The following is a 21,225-nucleotide window of genomic DNA, read 5'->3' on the forward strand; positions in this document are numbered from 1 at the left end:
GACAAGTGCACACAGGACAAAACACTGCTGCAGTATCCTTGAAGAAGAAACCAGTTAAAGGGCAAGGGTTTGCAAACATTTTCTTTAAGAAGAATCTGAAGAGAATTGTGAGAGAGACATAGCAGCTTGTGTTCCATTTAGCAACACAGACATTAAAGAAAAGCAGGTTATTCAGAAATAAGCAGAAGTGCCAACAAATTAATAAGAAGCAAGAAAACGATCATGAGGCATAATTAGGGATATGTCACCTTAAAGTCCTTTACTAAGCAAATGCACTCAAAAAGATTTGGTTTTGTTGAAAAAAACAGAGGATTCCAAGTGTGTAAATCAGGAGAATGGCTACATGTTTTGTGGAGGCAAGAAGACTAATTAAAATTACAAAAACAATTTGAAGTGTCATATAAATAAAGAGGACAAAAAGTTGATTTAAAGTTTTTCTTTAGTAATTTGTCTCCTCTTTGTTGTGGCACACTCACAGAAAGTGAATGTTCGGGGAGGAGCTGGCTCCCCCCCCACCTTTCCTCTCCTTCTCTTTTTGTGTGTGACTTCACTGTTCTTTGATTTGGAAGCAAGCTGATTGGCTGGAAGCAATTCAACACATGCCGGGCAAAAGCTTTGTGTGAGTTGAAGTGAAGTTGCACAGATTTTTAGACTGGAGTCAGCAATCAAGGGTGTTTAGTCTGCAGCTGAACAGTGAGAGGGAAAGAGGATCTCTCAGAAAAGATACACTGCAGATACAGCTAGCAATCTGCAATAAATGGATACTAACTGCAGAAGGAGAAAACACTGATGTGACAAATTTCGTCCTTGAAGAGGAGCAGGAAAACAAATGAGAGAGATTGGATTCCATACAGATTGTATCTGGAAGTCCTGAAACGGTGTGTATACAAAAAAGTTTTCTGAGATCGTAAGAAATTAATACTTTAAAACTTGAAAATATCTTTTTATAATATAGCAAAGGACCAAATGTGTATTGGGTTTAAGGTACCAAAGGAAGTTGAAAGAACTGCTTTTTAACTTGCTTGGAGAAATGAATTGCAAAAACTTACAAATGCACCAAATCAGTAGTAAAATGCACTTTATGTTCCTGTTTGCACTGATGATAGTATCTTTCAGTAAAGGTGTGCTAAGCAAGAATTTGAAATACAGGATTTATGAGGAGCAGAGAATTGGATCAGTAATTGCAAGACTATCAGAGGATGTAGCTGATGTTTTATTTAAAATTCCTAACCCTTCTTCAGTTCGTTTTCGAGCCATGCAAAGAGGGAATTCTCCCTTGCTTGTAGTCCGAGAGGATAATGGAGAAATCAGCATAGGAGCTAAAATTGACCGGGAACAACTCTGCCAGAAAAACTTAAACTGCTCTATAGAGTTTGATGTGATCACTCTGCCTACTGAACATCTGCAGCTTTTCCATGTGGAAGTTGAAGTGCTGGATATTAATGACAACTCTCCCCAGTTTTCCAGAGCGCTCATACCTATTGAAATATCAGAGAGTGCAGCTGTAGGAACCCGGATCCCTTTGGACAGTGCTTTTGATCCAGATGTTGGGGAAAATTCTCTGCACACTTACTCACTGTCTGCAAATGATTTTTTTAATATTGAAGTGCGAACAAGGACTGATGGTGCCAAGTATGCAGAACTCATTGTGGTTAGGGAATTGGACCGGGAGCTGAAGTCAAGCTACGAACTCCAACTTACTGCATCAGATAAGGGGGTACCTCAGCGATCTGGATCGTCTATCCTAAAAATAAGTATTTCTGACTCTAATGACAACAGTCCTGTTTTTGAGCAACAGTCATATATAATTCAGCTCTTAGAAAATTCACCAGTGGGTACTTTGCTCATAGACCTCAATGCTACTGATCCAGATGAGGGCGCTAATGGTAAAGTCGTGTATTCTTTCAGTAGTCACGTGTCTTCCAGAATTATAGAGACTTTTAAAATAGACCCAGAGAAAGGCCATCTGACCCTCCTGACACAAGTGGACTATGAAATCACCAAATCCTATGAAATTGATGCTCAGGCTCAAGATTTGGGTCCAAATTCTATCCCAGCTCATTGTAAAATTATCATTAAAATTGTGGATGTCAATGACAACAAACCCGAAATTAATTTAAACTTGATGTCCCCTGGGAATGAGGAAATAGCTCACATTTCTGAAGGGTCACCCATGGACACTTTTGTTGCCATAGTCAGGGTGCAAGACAAGGACTCTGGGGTGAATGGAGAGATAGTTTGCAAGCTTCATGGGCATGGCCACTTTAAACTTCAAAAGACTTATGAAAATAATTATTTAATCTTGACTAATGCTACTCTAGATAGAGAAAAGAGATCTGAATACAGTTTGACTGTAATAGCTGAAGACAAGGGGACACCCAGTCTCTCCACAGTGAAACATTTTACTGTCCAAATCAGTGATGAAAATGACAACCCACCCCGCTTCCAAACAAATAGATATGAAGTTGTTATCTTAGAAAATAACTCTCCAGGTGCCTACATCACATCTGTCACAGCCACAGATCCAGATCTGGGGGACAATGGGCAGGTCACCTACACTATTTTGGAGAGCTATATTTTGGGAAGTTCCATAACCACCTATGTGACCATTGACCCATCCAATGGTGCAATCTATGCACTCAGAACTTTTGATCATGAAGAAGTAAATCAGATTGCCTTTGTGGTTCAAGCTAGAGATGGAGGGAGTCAGCAGCTTGTTACTAATACCACACTTGTGCTCACTATTATTGATGAAAATGATAATGCTCCTGTCATTGTGGGGCCAGCACTACGCAATAACACTGCTGACATCTCAATCCCTAAAGATGCTGAGAGTGGCTTCCATGTGACTAGGATAAGGGCTATAGACAGAGACTCTGGCATGAACTCAGAATTAAGCTGTTCCATAACAGCTGACAATGAAGAAAACATATTTGTAATGGATCCAAGATCATGTGACATCTATATTAATGTTAGCATAGAATCTGTTTTACCTAAGGAATGGGAGTTTTTTGTGATAGTTCAGGATAAAGGCAACCCTCCACTAAGTACCAAAGCACTTCTGAAATGCATTGTTTTGGAAAATGTTTATCCAGTTCCAAGCACAGAAGCTACTTTTATTAGCCAACCTACCCTGGATGTCTCTATGATAACAATTATATCTCTTGGATCGATATGTGCAGTGTTGTTGGTCATTATGGTTGTCTTTGCTACGAGATGCAATCGAGAGAAAAAGGACACAAGATCTTACAACTGCCGGGTGGCAGAATCAACTTATCAGCACCACCCCAAAAGACCATCAAGACAGATTCACAAAGGGGACATTACACTCGTGCCAACTGTTAATGGCACTTTACCCATCAGATCTCACCATAGAGCTTCTCCTTCATCATCTCCAACCTTAGAAAGAGGACAAATGAGCAGTCGACAAAGCCACCATAGTCACCAGTCACTTAACAGTCTAGTGACAATTTCATCAAATCATGTGCCAGAGAATTTCTCACTGGAACTCACCCATGCAACTCCTGCTGTTGAGGTAAGGTCATATATTGTTCTGCATGCACATTCACTCATTCACTCATCTGAGAGTGTGCTTATGTTCCTCATGCTGTCTGTGAGACATGTAGATGATTATCTACAGACAGTATGAAAAGTATTATAGATTTTTTATCAAGGATGCAGCACTGCAGCACCACTCTGTCAATTGAATCTAAAAACAATCCTGCACATGAGACTAGGTTAAACCTAATATAATTTATTTATATTGTCCTTTAAGTTGAAACAACTTTGTGTAATATACACCTAATATACATAGTATTTTATTACTGATGTACAGTTTTCTATGTGTTTGTGTGACTGTACAGACACACACAATGTATAAAACACAAAGTATTTGTACAGTTGACAGAACAAACTGCTGAAAACAAGGGTTTATGGTAGAAACACTGCTACAGTTTTAATTGCAACTGCTCTAGCAGATGGTGGTAGTGTGAGAGAGTATGCATCCAGCATCTTTAAAGTCTGCATAATTTGAAATTGCCTATTTTGTATTTAAAAACTTTATACAGTATGTATTTATAGAGAGACATGCCAGATTCTAAATGGAATTTTCTTTCAGAATACAATCATAGTGCCAAAAATTAATTTGATCTCTCCTTTAAAAAAAACCCTCCTCTCTATGTTCCATTGTTTTAAAATGTTAATTAGTGAATTGGTATGAGTTCTGAGATTAACTAACAGCATTGCATTTTATGTCTGTGAAGTGCCTTCAGATGTTTTCCATGGCAAACACACTGTATACTGTAAATACCCAAGTTGTACTACATTACATATGCACATGAGTGTACTCTAATTAAATTTTAAAGCAGAAACCAAAAACAAGTAACTCATTAAAGATTTTATAAATAGACATTTGGGTTTTAGTTCCAGAAATCAGTGTTTTCATCTTTTCTTTAGCAGGTCTCTCAGCTTCTTTCAATGCTTCATCAGGGCCAATACCAGCCAAGACCAAGTTTTCGAGGAAACAAATATTCCAGAAGTTACAGGTGAGGATTTCTTTTGTATTCTGATCAAAACATCTCATATTCAGTATGTTCTTTCTCAGATAAATATAAGAAAATATAATTCCATCATCATGTTATTTCTGTTTACAGATATGCCCTACAAGATATGGATAAATTTAGCTTGAAAGACAGTGGCCGTGGTGACAGTGAAGCAGGAGACAGTGATTATGATTTGGGTAGAGATTCTCCAATTGACAGACTTCTTGGGGAAGGATTCAGTGACCTTTTCCTTACAGATGGGAGAATTCCTGCAGGTAAGAACACAATGAAAGTTGAATAGTTTATATGCAGTGCTCCCTGGCTGTCACATTGATGTAGTTAGCATTGTGAAAACAGAAATTCTTTACCTTTCAAGTTTATATTTCCTCTCTTTCTCTGCTCTACGAATAGCGTGCCCCCAAACCAGCACACAGCTGGTGCACTCAAGACTAGGACCCTATTGAAAATGTTCCCAGAGCAGTGTGTAGGCAGTTTCTGCTATTATTTGCAGCTGTATGATCTGGCTCTAAATCTCTCCTTCCCTGCCCCCTTCCTCCATTTCCCCTCCCCCCAAAAAAAGCATCAACTGCTTTGTGTCCCTAGATTTTTAATGACTGGGTGGATGTTTGTGGAAATCCAGGCTGCTGTGGTGTGTTTAAAAATACACTGAACTGTAATTTGGCAGATGCATTTTCCATAATAGGATCCAGACTTCGAGAGCTTAAAATGCACTAGTTAGCTGATGGGCTGTAGTTTCTAGATAGGGAAGTATAGAGGTGCACTGTGTTTTCCACTAACGAATGAATAGCTATAAGTATGACCTGTGCTGAATGTGAAGGCAGATCATTGCCTGCCAATCTGATTGCTAGAAGAAGTTGATTTGTTCCAACATAAGAAGAGAGGTATATCTGGGGGATGCAAAAGAGAGATAACCCTTTTTTTTAATTCAAGCTCAGTAATAAGTACTATAAAAAAACAGAAAAACACATTAGGCACAGAAGTGAGCTTTGTATTAGAATCCCAATATCTATACAATTAACTGCACTTTTAAAATCCTAAATCTTTGGAAAATAAATGGGAGGAGGCCTACATGTGAATATTTATTTAAAACAGACTGGAAATGTTTTATTCTTGCACATGAAGGCCATCTCCTATAGGGCCAAATTATGCCAGGATGGCTCAGGTTCATATGGGGGCTTGTGGGTATTGAATTAATCTTCTGTGTCTCTAAAATGCCCTGTGCACTAGGGTGCAGCATAAGAGTGCCCTCTGTACTACTCCTTAGAATGGTGCATAGCATGCTTCCTTCTGTAACCAGCTAGTGTCATTGGCTCTACCACATCCTACTCTGGTCAAAGACTTGCCACCTCCTTCCTCTCTTTACTATGGCTAACACCCCCAAGGGCACTAAACCTGCAGTTTTGCTGGCCCTTGTGTGGAGAGTTGAAGATGAAAAGCTTCCTGGAACCCTTCTTTTCCTTATGTACCTGGGCATCTTGGCTCCAAATGTATAGTTCTGTCTTTTCAAACTTTCAACATGTCTCTTGTGTATTTTACTCCATTGTAGGGTCTCACACTACTCTAAGTACAGCCTACCATCCAGAAATCCTACCTAGCCCTTGGTAAATCCAAGCAGTGGGCATGGGTGTGATGGGAGAAAACTTAGGACTGTGGTCCTCAAATGAAGATTTTATGTACTCTCTCTTTCTCTTCATTTGAGGACCACAGTCCTAAGTTTTCTCCCTTCTTGACAAAGTTGCTGCTTAGAGGGCACGTATTACTGTACCACCCAACTTTAGATGCAAGTCATCCCCTTCTTGGGTGGTAAAGTAGTGAAAATGTTACTCTAATTCTCAGCAGCTGCTAAGGGAGACTTATTAATGCATTACTCTTGCACTGGAATCCTTCCACAGTGGCTGCTGCTAAGGAATAATTGTCTGCTTCCTGGCTGGATGATTGTGGGTTGCCAGGGAAGAAAGGAATGTTTACACTCTTGGATAGCTGAAATTCCTAGTGTTCATTTAAAGAACTTCCTCTGAGCCCTCCAAATCTAAAACCAATGGGTGAATTTTTCAAAAGGCTTTGGAACCCACTGAAGTGACTGATAAAACTCCCATTGAGGTGAACAGAGTGAGGCGAACAGAGTGCTTTTGACAATCCCACTTATGTGCATCACCCTAGACACTCCATTAGTTATACACAAACTGCTTAAGAAAAAATATGAATTAATCTGCATGTTCTCTCAAAAACTACAATGGAAACTTATTTCATGTTTCCTAAATTCAGCTTCCTTCTTCTGTGTGTCTATTTTGAGACTTCTGGCCCATGGTCTAAATACACAGAGTCAAAATACTCTGATGGTTCATTCCTTCCTAATTCCATCTGGATGGTAAGCAGGAAATGTTGAAAGAACTATCTCCCATACACATGAATTTGTGGGAGAACTTCAAAAATTATAGGATTGGAATATTTTAATTTTCCATGAAAATATTTTTTTCTCCTTTAAAAATGGGGAAAAAAAATCTTCTACCTATATGTTTACAATTTTGAAAAAAAATCATACATTCAGAGTTACTTCTGACATTTCAGGCTTAACTCATACCGTCGTATATGTATATCTTTCCAATTGCTGACTTATAGACAATGTAGGGGCATCATTAACCCTCACAGTTAACATTCTGATTGTTAGAAATGGTTCATCTCCCTTTTGCATCTCTCTCCTTATACTGGAACAAGCAAATTACTGTAAGTTCAAGCCCACTTGCAACAGTAGGGTTTTTTATCATTTGTTGAGGATATTGCTATTTTATACTCCCAAATCCTGGTCTCACTAATGTGAATGACAAAACTCCTACTGATTTAAATGAGACAAGCTTTTGGCCTTGAATGAACTTGGCCAAGGAACGGTGACGTACTAATGGCCCTGCAGTTCTCTGTTAATTTACAGCATTGCACTGGAAGGAGCAACTGAACCAGTGTAGCTATACTGCATTTCACATCCACACTAGAACTAAAATAGTTTGATTTAACCATTGTGGTGAGAGATATTTTCAAGACTTTTCTCAGGAGTTAGTGCAATCACAATAGTGCTGGCATTGCCTATGAAACATTTTGAGCACATTGAATGAGTGGAAACAAAGCACTTTGAAGGCATTTCAAACACCTAAGCCAACACTTTAAATACCATTTTTTATGCAGATGAACCTTTTGACGTTCACCACCACTAGCTCATTTGCAACACCAATGCAAAAATCTGGCCTCCAGCCATCTATACTTCTGCTACATTTCATAATCCATATGTAAGAAAGGAAGTGAGTGTAAGTTAGAGGAATGTTTGCTTTTTAATGGTATTTACAATATGTTAGACTGCATAAAGAAGCATAGTAGGGAAATAATATTGGCAATATTAGAGTCTCACTACATCAACCAATGGTACTCGTTTCTCACCTGGAACATTATGTTCTGTTCTCATCACCAGTGTTCCTTACAATCTGAGTGCTGGAGTGGCCACTCAGGAAAGATCCAAATGCTGCCCAGGTGATTAGCAGGGTGCCCACAGCTGGCAGTGTGCGTTTCTACTTGTGGGGCACATCCACCCAATGCCTTGGTGCACATAAATTCTGCACATGGATTCAAAAAAATAACGGGACCATTACCTGTCAGTCCATCTCAAAAATGAGGTGATCGCTATTAAAGTGGTTCAGACACAGGTGAGGAAAATTATTAGAGGTATGCAGAAACTTTTGCAGAGACAATGCAAAGTTTAGGACTGTTGAGTTTAGAAAAAGAGACAAAAAGAGATTTGAGACAGGCATATAAAATAAAAAGAATGGGATATAAACCCTAATTCTTCACATCATAGTCTAACCATTAACTGATGGAATTAAGAAGCAGATTCTCATCTGGGGAGGATATCACACAATGAAAAGTTGTTAGATCATTGTTTATAGCTGTACTTCTTGAACTTTACTGTACAGTATCTGGTCCTGGCCTCCATAAGAGCCAGGATGCTGGGATAGATGGATCACTATCCTGATGGTGTTCCCAATGTTCTTATTTGGAATTTTACTGAGAGAATCCTGAGAGCTGTTGAGCTGCTGCAACTCAAAATCTGACCAAGGGGAAGTGTCCTTTTCCAGCATTCAGAAGTGGAAATTAGGCCTCTCTTCTGGCATCATCTCTCTGGACAGGCCTCCACTCACTGTGCTTTAAAGGGGCTGCACATGCGTACATTCCTGATCAATTCTACGAGAACTCTTCAGGGAGCTGGATATTAGCTCCAGTACCTCTTTGGGTAGGAATACAGATTTGATCCTACACGGATCTGGCAGGAGAGGAAGCTATCCAATCTTGCCTTTTCTTCTTTTCCCTACAAACACTGGGCAAAAAAAAAAAAAAAAGGTGACACAATCCATTTCCTCCATTTAGCATTCAGCACTGACCCAGATCCTTTAAATCTTTCATTGCTCTTCTCTGATCTTATATAGTCACTGTGTGTCACTCAACAACTAGAGGTATTAAAACAGTCTGCCCTCCTCACCCAAGACCAAATGAATCCGTACAGTTACTCCACTCAAGTTAATGGAGATATATTAGACATCAATGTGTCCTAAAATGCAATGAGATTGGATTAAAATCTGGTTTGGCTATTTCGTAATTCATTGCATCACTAGCAGACCCCTAAAGAGGAGACAAGAGTTGGAGATGGCTATCATTCCATATCATCTCTGCTCTCACCCTCCTCTTTGCCCTTATTTTCTTTTCCTTTCTGTTTTCCTGCAATATTCTTGCATCCTGTTCCCTTGTTCTCGTCACTTAATTGCACATAGGAGATGAAAGGGAATATCTTAATGTTCTTTCATGACAGACATTAATCAGATATATTATATGCAGTTGTAGCTATGTTGGTCCCTGGATGTTAAAGAACCAAGAGGGTTAAGATATTATTGGGCCAATTTGTGGTCTGGTAAAAGGTATTTCAAGTGGTTAGTTGTGACACTTGGAGTATCTTTCCTGGACTTGAAGAAGAGTTTGCATGGCTCAAGAGCTTGTCTCTCTCAGCAACAGAAGTTGGTCCAGTGAATGAGATTACCTCACCCATCTTGTGTCTCTATTGGTCAGACAATTTGGTATGAGAAGACAGTGCTCTTCCTGTTAAGTCGCCCAGGCCACTTATTTTCTTAGGATTCACTAACACAATGGTATAAAATGTTCATCATCAGACCAATTTAAAAATCACATAGTTGTATAGATTGACGGTTCTTAATTACAGATGAAAAATAAAACTTGAACTTTGGATCCAGATACTCATTTGGATCCAGAAATTTCCTATAGTGGGAGAATAACACGGGATCTGAATTCTGATCTTTGGAGAAATTTGGATCCTGAACAGAGCTTTGACTCTCAGGTCTTTTGGTATGCACTATGGCTGACCTCCTCTATATGTGAATAATCTTTTATAATTTTTATAATTGAATCTGAACATCAGTCTCAGGTTTTGGTTTTTATTACAGCAATGAGGCTATGCACAGAGGAATGTAGAGTTCTGGGACACTCTGACCAATGCTGGATGCCGCCTCTGCCCTCTCCATCTTCTGATTACAGAAGTAACATGTTTATTCCTGGGGAGGAATTTCAGCCCCAGCAGCAGCAGCAGGCCTTTGAAGAAGATTCACAGCCTGTTGATTCCAATGAAAAGAAAAAGAGCTTTTCAACATTTGGCAAAGACTGTCAAAACGAGGAAGAGTCAGAGGATATCTGTACTTCATCTCTCCTCTCTGAAATGAGCAGTGTGTTCCAGCGCCTGTTGCCTCCTTCACTGGACACCTACACAGAATGCAATGAAATGAATCGCTCAAACTCACTAGAGCGCAGGAAGGGACATTTGCCAGCCAAGACTGTAAGCTACCCACAAGGGGTGGCAGCGTGGGCAGCCAGCACACATTTCCAAAACCCAGCCAACAATGCTGGGGCCATTCTAGGGACTCACTCGAGTGCACAACCTTCCTCTAAATGGCTGCCGGCCATGGAGGAAATCCCAGAGAACTATGAAGAAGATGACTTTGACAATGTGCTTAACCACCTCAGTGACGGTAAACATGAACTAATGGATGCCAGCGAGCTGGTAGCAGAAATTAACAAGCTGCTGCAAGATGTCCGGCAGAATTAGAGGGTTTTTTATAACATATTTTCCATATTTATGGAAAATTAGGGGGGAAAAGAACCAGAATGAAAAGAACTGGCATTGCCAATTAGTTGCATTTATCATAAATGTGTCTGTGTATGTTGAATTTTAAAATACTGTATTTTCATATGTACACAATGCAAGTGTGATTATCTTTATCTGTATTTTAAAAATACATTTGTACCTTATATTTATGTGTAATTTAACAAATAAATTTTATTTTTGTACTCCCATGGCAAGCATGTTTTCCTAAGTGTATATATCTGGCACTATTAGACATTCTTGCCAAGCAGGTGTGTAAACTAAATAAGAGACAGGGATATTGCTTTTCACAGGTTTGTAAAGAGTTTCAATTGTTACAGCACAAACCCAACCCCACTGAAACATGATCCATACATTAGTTTTAGTAACTGATCCAACACCTTGTTGCAATGTTTCATTCTTACAATAAAGAGTTGTCAACTCCCAAGAAGCCTAAAATGTTCTTATTTTTATGCCAGCTCATTTAATTGGTGGTTCTGAAGAGGGGTGAGGAGTGATGGGGGCATTCTCAAGGGGCACAACCATCACTGAGAGAATGTGCTGCTTTTGGAGATACACCTTTGGCCAACTCAACATTGACACTGAAAAGCCCTAACGATTGTTGCACTCAACTTCTCCCAGAGGGGTCAGCCTCAGTCAGGACTTCTCTGGTGGCGGGACTAAAAGGGTAAATTGGAGGGACGCCTCTCTCCCAAACAAAAGAATTTTTCTTATTGTTACCTCCAGATCACCACTAGCTTTCTTCTTTCAGCTGCTGAACAGTCATTCTCATTCTGTATTGAAGCCTACAATGGAATTTTATGGGCTTTAATTCAGGATCACATACTATTTTTCCCATAGGTCACCTGCCTCATTCACTGCACAGTGATGCTTACTTAACAAGCAGCTATGCAGTAATTTTTTTTCTCGTCATTGGTCAGTCGGTGCCCAATGCCTTATTTACTGCAGGCTATTCAAACCTTGCTCTGAAAAAATAATTATTAAATTCCACACTGGCTTCTCTATACTGCTTATCACTATAGTATCTTAGTGCTTTGTGAATATTAATTTATTTTCATAATACTACCCCTTCATATCACAGGTGTATTAACTCCATTGTACAGTTGGAGAACTGGCACAGAGTGATGGAAGTAACAAATATCCACTAATGGTGGTTAAGACACATAGGACCTGATTTTTGAGTGTTCATAGCACTATATATATGTTCAGAGCATGGCTCCTATTGACTTTAGCTGCAGCTGTGAGTGCTCAGCACATCTCCAGATCAGACCCCCAGAGTCTCACATCAAGCACCCATACAATGAGGAACACACAATTAGTGACTACCTGGGAAAAGTTTGATTTATGGGACTTTCCCCACAATCACACAGGAACTTTTGGTAGCTGCAGGGACTGTTACCCAGGAACTAAGTAACGACAATGAAATGGATGGAATTTATACTAGGATCTGATTTTGATTTTGTTCTTGCCACCAGAAGCACAAGTCCTCTGATACTGTATCTATGGATACCAGTGTACTTCTTATGGCCCCCCAAAAAAACCACAACTCAAATATAAATTTAATCACTCTATTGAAGTAAAACAGCATATGATGATATAAACCAATGACCCCAATACAGCCAGTAAACAGTAAATCAACCCCACGCCCTTGAATCAGAAGAGAGAAGAAGATACTAAGTGATTCCCCAAATACAACAAGGTAAGTATTCAAATACTTTATGGCTGGGCCTACACGGGCATGATTTTGCGCAAATACTTTTAGTGGAAAAGTTTTTCCGTTAAAAGTATTTGCACAAGAGAGCATCTACACTGGCATGTGCTTTTGTGCAAAAGCATCCGTGCCAGTGTAGATGCTCTCTTGCGTAAGAAAGCTACAATGGCCATTTTTGCCATTGGGCTTTCTTGCGCAAGAAATTAACATTGCCTATCTACACTGACCTCTTGCGCAAGAATACTTGCGGCCAGTGTAGACAGGCGGTAAGATTTTGCACAAAAGCGGCCACTTTTGTGCAAAATCTTGCCAATGTAGACACAGCCTACAGGTCTAGTTTAGATGATAGATGGTATTCAATGGATATGGAGGGAAGAAGAAATCCTAGCATCTTCTACTGTTCAGCAGTGGAACCTGCTTTCTGGGAGGAACACTAGGTATCCCACAATGTTATTCAGGCTCAGGTCAATCACAGATTCAGGTCTGGCTTACAGAGGGCTTTCACCACAGGGAGCGGACCAGGATTCCGGAGAGGGTGAAGGAACCTAGGTGGTCTGCTGGATGTTCCCTAAACACAAATCCCCACACCCTTTGGTAGAGGCTGTGAAGGAAGGCACCCACAGAAGCTCGGAAATTCCTCTCCCTCAGGCAGCTTCTATCCTGCAGCCGGATGGTAGGCCTCACTCGAGCCTTTGCCGCAGAGTGACAGCAGGACAGGCAAGAAGCATCAGCAGACCCAGGGCTGAAGGATCAAGCAGCAAGGTGGTTCAGGAGGAGCCCCACCCCTCAGACTGACAGTCTTTTTAAAGTTCCTTAGGCAGAAAAAAGCAGCAAGAGGGCTGAGTGCACTGTCTGTGTGCCATGTGCAGTGTAGTACATAATGATAGCCGTTCTTGTGCAAGAAGCTGCCAGTGTAGACATAGCCAAATAGCATTTATTAGCAACAAGTAGCTGACATTGAGGTAGGGCTCACCCTACTTGCATCTGCCATTTTGAATGGGATATGTCCAATGGCCCCTTGTGGACTTCAGGAAAGGTCATTTGGTTAATTTCTCACTTCTAGTGTCTGCCAAGTGCATTTCTTCCCCTACCTGCCAGCAGGATGGGTGACTGTGGTTTTTCCCCTGTAGCCTTCCCACCTAGAGACACTCAGATTTCAGTTCTCTTTGTATTTTCTCTGAAGTGAAAGGTATTTCACCAGATTCCCTTACCTTTTCTCCCTTTCACCATTGTCTTCCTCTCCCAGCTCACCATGGCAATGCTGCTCTGTATCTTAGGTATTTATAGAGTGCCAATCACCATCGTATTTAGGCTCAGTTCCAGATTTGCTCCTTTTCAACTCAGTTCCACTCATCTGAATTCCCTGAGATCCTAAATCTGCATGTTTCCCAAGCCTGTATCTCTCCTTGCTTATTGCATGCCTGTCCTCTACTCTACATTCCCCACTGTGTTCCTGTTCCTTTAACTTCTCTGCTGCATGTACCTCTGGGACTGCCACAAGAGGCAACATGCTTTGTATTAGTTAGCTCCTTGGTACTGACTTAGCAGGCAGGAGAAAGTTGGTCTGGTGGCTAATCAGACTTCCCCAGCTTCTCCTTATCCCTCTTTGCCTGGTTAGGAAAGTAGCCTTTCATAACAAGAGGTCAACCTTGAACTGAATACCTCGTTAGGTAGCTACTCCAGGCCTAACACTGGATTGGATTATTATAAACACAGAGAATGTGCTTCTGAAATGTGGGACAATCACAGCAAAAATTGGGACCATTAGAAAGAGAGTCACAAATATGGAAGCCTCTAATAATAGCAGGGAGGGTTTGGAAATTGACACCTATTTCATGGCAGATAGAGAGTAGGATTTTAGATTTTTTCATTAATCTGGATATACATAGGGACTAAAGCCCTCACTTTAAATCCTGTGAAACATATTCCCCCTTAATAAATAAACTTACAGCTAACTCTCTGACGATATCTGACCTTCAGGCTCAGGCTTAACAAATGTAACTGTCTGCAAACTCTCAAGGCAGCTGGGTAAGATCCGTTTTCACAGTCCCCTGGGGATTACCAACTGGTTTTAAATTTAAAATACTTAAAGCAGTTTATACCCAACAGCCATTTCACATGGATAGTCGCAATGATTTAAAAGTCATTGTTTGCAAAGGGGACTTGCTAAGCAAAAATAGATGCAAGCAAATTTCCTCAGTATCACTGTGCATCCAAATATAAAAAAAAACCCTAAAGTTGCCTTGGAAGGAAGTTCTGTTGCAAGAGAGGGTAAGGATATTTGGTTTGTACAGTGGCCTGAAGGGTGTTACCGGGTAATGAGATCAGTTATACAATGCGTAAGGAGCAGCAGTCAGAACAGCTCCTCAAATTGCATTGCTTTACAAGGAGCATGTGAACTGCAAGCTGGGGGAGGCTAAGCCCTCAAACCGCTGCCCCTCAAGCCCCCTTCCCACTGTGGCCACCAGCCCTACCCCAGGCTGGACCTCTCAACTCCAGGGCACCAGGAGGAGCACCATGAGACTCCAGTCTCTGGAGCACTGGGAGGATGGGTGGTACATGGTCAAAGTCACTCCCACAATGGCAAGTGGCCCTGCAGAGCATTAGGAGGGCATGCTGCACACAACCTGCCAGGGCTATTGCACAGGCCGCCTGGAGCTGCAGGCAGAGAAGGAAGTTCTAGCTGGGGGGAGGAGAGGGCTGGAGGAGGAGTGTGGGCAAGCAACACCTGGCCATTTGGGGAGGCACAGCCCTCCCCCAGGCTATGGTACCCATTGCCCATGATGGTAGGATTATTAAACATGGACAAGTATCATGGGTGGTGGGTCTAAGAGGCAGGGGGAAGCAATGAGTTCCCAGGGTCCTATTGCTCAACCTCCCCAGGAGGCTGTTTCTGCTTGCAGACTGGTGACTCTTCCCCCAAAGTGGATCTATAAAGTAAAAAGCCTCTCAGCTTGGCAGACCTATTAGTATAACACCAAACCTCTAAAAGAGTAATTAAGGGATAATGAAACCATTTTACATACATGTGCCAACCCTGAATTTACTGGGAAAAAAAATTGGGCATTACAATGTCTAGAGGGCCTTAGTTTAAAATTTGTTTTAAATATTTCATTAGTTTGTTGCTGAAGATTATAAAATCACCATGGGCATCTTGTATAACCAGTGGGGGAAGGCACATCCTTCCCAAACTGCCAGCTTTGTGCCATCCACATGCTGCCCCCCAGAAAATCTACTGTAGACATTCTAGGGGAAAGAGTGTTACTGCTCCCAGTGCCCATGCTCCAAAGCTGGGAGGGGGCAGTGAGATAGCTTAGCTGCCATGGGGGGCAGGGCCTCAGCAGAAGGAGTGAGGAGGTTGGGGGTGCACGCAAGTGTCCACACTCTCTTTTGCGTGCTGATTGGGGGGATGTGCGAAGCATGCTGTCCCTCCTACTGGTGGTATAGGAGGGGATGCGGAGGGGGCTTGACTCCCGTGGAGGTGGGGCCTCAGAAGAAGGGGCAGGGTTAGGTGGGGCTGGCTCACACCTTCACCAACTGCCCATGAAAATCACATTTCTAAAAAAATCTTTGAATAGCTATTTAGATGCATAGTCTGTATATTCAGCTTTAGCCGTAAATGCTAAGATCTTTAGATATATAGTTTTTAAAAATAAATTCTTCAAAAGCCCACTCTTCTATAAAATACACAGATTAATTTTAATCACTATAGTACAAAAACTTGCTTTCCAAATTTTCCTGTCCTTTCTATTCCCTTTAACCCCTGCCTATAGTTGAAGAGAACCCTTAAAGCGACAACATTCATGGTCTTCCAGACAGTCAGAAGTAAAAGTGAAACTGCTTTGTCCAGGTAATTGATGAACTAGTTTTAAGAGAACACTCCACCAACATCAATACCTTAATACGATACACAATCCTTTGGCATGACTAAAATCTTTAGAAACAGATTTTAATATATAATGAAATTTCATTAGCATATCTAATTTATTTGGTGTGATTTTCATAAGACGTGTTTCCTTTTTTCTAAAAACTGAACTTGGTTAGAAACACACTAAACTGCTCCGACTGTTTTATATTTTCTATTTTACTAGATTAATTTAAAATAATGTCTTTGTTGAAGTAATCAGAGAAGGGCTATATCATGTATTCCGTCATATTTAATGTGTTCAACAGGACAAGTGACTTGGTTTACTACTTTTTTTGGGGGGAGGAGGAGCAAATAAATCTCTGACAAACCTCAGGATACCTAAAAAAAAAACCTGACATTTTTATTCCCAAGTTTAGAGCTTTTAATTAGGTACCTTCTGCATGTCCAGTCTTCACAATCTGGCATGCAGTGAAAAACATGCTCCATTTTCTTCAGAAAGACATTTTAAAAGAATGGGTTTTTTTCCACCAAATGTCATGTGCTACATTTGGATTCGGGGACTTGCCTGGACTGGATAATCAGAGAGAAGAGGGACATAATGGGGAGATGGAAGAGCCTAGGTGGTGCAGAGGGGGAACTACAGGCTGGGGCACTTGACTCCTCAAGAAGCGGCTTTGCCCACAGCCCATTACCCTCATGCTCTAGTCCCTTGGTCAGGATACTCACTTTGGTTGTCCAACCCCCCCCCCCCCAGTATTTCTCAAGAGGCCATTGTCTTCTTGGGCTGGGGAGCAGATTTGGACAGAGACCGCTCATCCGTGACTTTCCTGAGTAGGTAGCAACCCCCCAGTTCACGCCCCTCAAAAGAACAGGGGAGTGCTCTGGGGAGTCGTCCACCATGATCAGGATACAAGCCCAGGTTGTGGCAAAGAGTGGGTAGTGGGGTTTACTGCCCAGCAGCAATTCCTCTTTAATTAAAAGAGCAAGAGGGGCTGCACATGGCCTCTTGATTAACTACCTGGACTCTGCTCTCAGAGCTGGAGTTTGATCAAATGACATTCACACCACAGAGGACTTTAGAAGTTGACTGTGCCCTGGTTACTATATAGATGAAGTGGAACACTTGAGGATAATAGACCACACTGTCACTCATTTCTAAACAATCAGTAAGGGGATTTAAACCAACACCCTGTTTCAGGGGCAGGACCCAAAGCACAGGACTTCAAAGAGATGTATAGAAGGGAGTTAAAGATGGCTCACCTGCTGCCTAGGTGAATGCCCCAATCATGGGGTCCATGTCATACAGCTATCTGTGGTGATGAAGCCTGGGGACCCCATGAGTTTGCCTGTTGAACTGATACACGTTAGTTTAATATTATTCAGGTGGCAGTAACAACCCTAAACTTTGCAGTCCAGTAGCTAGACTATCTATCTTGTTTAGTGGTGCTGTGGATTTGAATCCTCTCTCTGCCTACATTAAGGAAGGGCTTTGGAGGCACTTCCAACACAGCTGTGGTGCATGTGCCCTGGGTGATGAGGGGGGGATGCTTCCCTCTTGTCTATGGAAGCTGTTTGTTTAAATGTTGGTTAAGCCAGGACCTGCTTCTGACTTCCTCTGTAGCCCAAAGGTTTGGCTGTGGGCTTGGACTGTAGCAGGTGTGCGTTTGAGGGTGCCTGTGTTTACCCCTGCTCTGTGATTGCCCCGGGCTTGCTGCTTTTTTGTCTGTTGTAGCTGTTCCATTCAAGTTAAATGTGCTTTGGGACAGGCTTACAGCTACCCTCACTCTCTAGTCCAGTTGCTTAGGCAAGGCAGCAGGAAACGAGGGCTATTTCACATGCATTGCAAAGAGCAACTGAGGGGCATTTTTGACTATTTGATTTTTATCGGTATTAGGGATGCATTTTTGCAAACTGGCCTCAAGAGAATTGAAATCTTCATTGGTCACTGCCAGCTGGAACTTGTTGGTCAGAGATAAAGTACCTGCACACTGAGCCCTGAAGATTGGACCTAGCTCAGGAGGAGACGTTGCCCAGCCATGGACAGGCAGCAGCCTTGTGATCAACCATGATTAGTCTGGCTGTACCAGATCAGTAATAACTTTGAGGAGCTTTTAAATAGAGGAGTATTATGGAGTTTCTGTGTTGCTTAGACAATGCTTTATCTGATCGAAATAAACTGAAAATCTCTCCTTAAGTTGTGGTTGAGATGCTGCCTCATTCCAAGGTCTCTGTCTCTCAGCGGGACACTGGCAGAAACATAGCTGGACTCTGCCTGGCTCATTTATGAGTTAATACTGTACTGATAGAATCGCATGGGTTGTGGGTGGTGTTGGGAGGGGGGACGCTAAGCATGGCTAAGCATCCCTAAACAGCCAATTGTGGCCCTTCCCTCAGCCACTGCACTTCCTGGAGGGAGTTGGGGCTGGACACGTTGCCTGCCCAGTGCTCTGGGGCCCGGAACCCTGCGGCTGTGGGTGCCATGGCCATACTGTCTAGGAGCTGTTGGCACTGAAGCTGCAGCCTACCAGGGATGAGGCTATGGCTCCCTGTCCCCAGCTGAGCAGTGCTGGGGTCACAGGCCACGGTGGGTATGCTTTGGACTCCTGCTGGAGTGAGGAAGGGAAGAAAAGAGGGACACAGTGCTGGGGTCACTGGCTGCTGATAAAAAGTCTCTTTTAACCCTCTCCCATCTTAGCATTCATGGTTTTTAGAATGCATATGGCATCCTGAATATTGACTAGTACTTATCCGGAAGGGACCGTGGCTCCCCAAGTTGATACCTTTGCTTTAAGTTTGACAATATCTACATTTAATGCATTTTTACAAACCAGTGCTGCAGCAGCCGCAGTGCAGCTCTGCTGCCTCTATTAGAGTGTGGGCAGGGAAGGTTACCATGGTTGTTCACGATGAGCCCAGACTCGCTGTAGACAGAGACTGCTCCATGGGATGCCGGTGCAGCCTCTGTCTGTAGGAGCTCAACCTCCCATAGACAGAGGCAGAAGCTAGTCTGCAAGGGGAGCTGGTTTTTAAACTCGATCCCCTAATGGACTGGCTCCCACCTATTATCCCGCCCTGCTGCCTCTGATACAGGATCTAACATCCCTAGATAGAACCTCTGTAAACAAGGAGCCTGGTTTCATCCTTGAAATTAACAAGAGTTTTGCTGTTGAGTGAGTATGCTAATCATTCCACCATTCTAGATGGTTATGGTTTTTTAGAATAAAAATCCAATCAGCCATTATGTCCTATCTTCCTTTGATTTTCTCCTGTTGCCACCACACGTGGAAATACTGGAATGTTTCACATACGAGGTTTAGAAACATAGAATGGGGGGCTGGGCTTAGATGATCTCTCAAGGTTCCTTCCAACCCTACTTTCTAAGGCTGGACCAAGTAAACCTAGACCTTGACTGTCTAACCTCTTCTTAAAAACAGCCAACTACAGGGATTCCACAACCTCTCTTAGTGCAAATCCAGCCTTCCCCCCACTTCCTGGGTCTGTTCATGTTTTTGTATCCATCCTAGTTGTGGTTAAATAAAGACCAAATCTGATACCATTGAAGTGATATACAAGAATAGAAGCAGTTCAAATGCCATCATTTGAGAATGGCATAATACAGTTGTGTTGAAAATCTTTTTGTATTCAGTACATCATGCTTTAGCCTCCAGACAATCCATTAGTAAAAACAATTTGGAGGATGTGGTTGTGAATATAGTCTTTGTTTTTTGCTTTTTAATCCATTATTGTAAATATACTCTAGGCTGAGGTTGCAGGTTAGCTCAAACAAACAAACAAACAAACAAAAAATGCCACCAGAAGTGTGAAATTCTGGACCAGCCTTCCAAGGGAAATTGTGGAGGCAAAAAAACCTAACTTGCTTCAAAACTAAGGAAGGGCATGGTATGATGAGACTACCTAGCCAATATGTGATTGCTAGTAGCAAGTATTTCTGGTGGCTGCCAATGGGATACTAGATGGGTGGGTGGAAGGGCTCTGAGATACTACGGAAATTCTCTCCCATTTGTCTGGCTTGGGGGGCGGGTCTCGCCCAACTGCTCTTCAAGGTCTAACTAATCAATGTATTTGAGGTCAAAAAGGAATTTTGGCAGAGACTCTGATGGCAGGGGATGTGCTTCCTCTACAGCATGGGTCACCTGTAGGTTTAAACTAGTGTAAATGTTGGATCTCTGTAACTTGAATTCTCTACATGATTTAAGGACTTCAATAATTCAGCCCGAGTTTGGGATCTATTACAGGAGGGTATGGGTGAGGTTCTGTAGCTTGCAATATGCAAGAAGTTATTCTAGATGGTACTGATCGTCGCTCCTGGCCTTAAAAATCTATGAATATAAAACAAATAAAAATAAAATCATCACCAAGCAACTAAGGCTTGATGAAAAATTTCCCAGCTTTTCATAAAGAGTTTAAATCCATAGAAAGGCCCAGGAAATCCCATTTATTTCCCAACTTACAACCCTTAAAAGATCTTGGTTAAAGCTTATTTATAACACACAAAGCTGAGAAAAACAGGGACTTTCCAGCAATCTGACCTTTGAAAAGCTCTGATTCTAAAATAATATAAGCCAATTCTGCAATTACTGCACTTCCCAGCTACGTCTAGACTGGCATGATTTTCCACAAATGCTTTTAACTGAAAAGTTTTCCGTTAAAAGCATTTGTGGAAAAAAGCATCTAGATTAGCACGGACGCTTTTCCGCAAAAGCACTTTTTGCGGAAAAGCGTCCGTGCCAATCTAGACGCGCTTTTGCACAAAAAAGCCCCGATTGCCATTTTCGTGATCAGGGCTTTTTTGTGCAAAAAAATCTGAGCTGTCTACACTGTCCCTTTTGCGCAAAAGCTTTGTGCAAAAGGACTTTTG

At 41.8% G+C, this 21,225-nt stretch overlaps 1 protein-coding gene and 1 long non-coding RNA gene across 3 annotated transcripts in view; one reads left to right on the forward strand and one right to left on the reverse strand.

The window, feature by feature from the left end:
• Positions 1-625: 625 nt before the first annotated feature.
• PCDH18 (protocadherin 18) lies at positions 626-11,197 on the forward strand. Of its 2 annotated transcripts, none has more exons than XM_006124418.3 (4): positions 626-3,535; positions 4,456-4,544; positions 4,653-4,816; positions 10,055-11,197. In XM_006124418.3, exons 1-4 carry the CDS (start codon positions 1,031-1,033, stop codon positions 10,708-10,710), a joined length of 3,414 nt encoding a protein of 1,137 aa, XP_006124480.2. In that variant the 5' UTR covers positions 626-1,030; the 3' UTR covers positions 10,711-11,197. The 2 variants fall into 2 exon arrangements, with proteins under 2 accessions (XP_006124480.2, XP_006124481.2); XM_006124419.3 differs by having other exon boundaries at positions 4,459-4,544.
• LOC142829588 (uncharacterized) overlaps positions 7,994-21,225 on the reverse strand; it is a 185,361-nt gene continuing 172,129 nt past the window's right edge. The window contains exon 4 of the long non-coding RNA XR_012904135.1: positions 7,994-8,161. This is a non-coding gene — a long non-coding RNA (uncharacterized LOC142829588). The remainder of the gene's footprint in view (positions 8,162-21,225) is intronic.

This window comes from Pelodiscus sinensis, chromosome 5 (assembly GCF_049634645.1).
Source record: "Pelodiscus sinensis isolate JC-2024 chromosome 5, ASM4963464v1, whole genome shotgun sequence".
Lineage (NCBI taxonomy): Eukaryota > Metazoa > Chordata > Testudines > Trionychidae > Pelodiscus > Pelodiscus sinensis.

Excerpts from the sequence above, each read along its gene's own strand:
- PCDH18 (XM_006124418.3), top strand. The coding sequence starts at position 1,031 with ATGAATTGCAAAAACTTACAAATGCACCAAATCAGTAGTAAAATGCAC. Across the intron at positions 4,545-4,652 it reads AAATATTCCAGAAGTTACAG|ATATGCCCTACAAGATATGG; the intron begins GTGAGGATTTCT and ends TTCTGTTTACAG. Across the intron at positions 4,817-10,054 it reads AGATGGGAGAATTCCTGCAG|CAATGAGGCTATGCACAGAG; the intron begins GTAAGAACACAA and ends TTTTTATTACAG.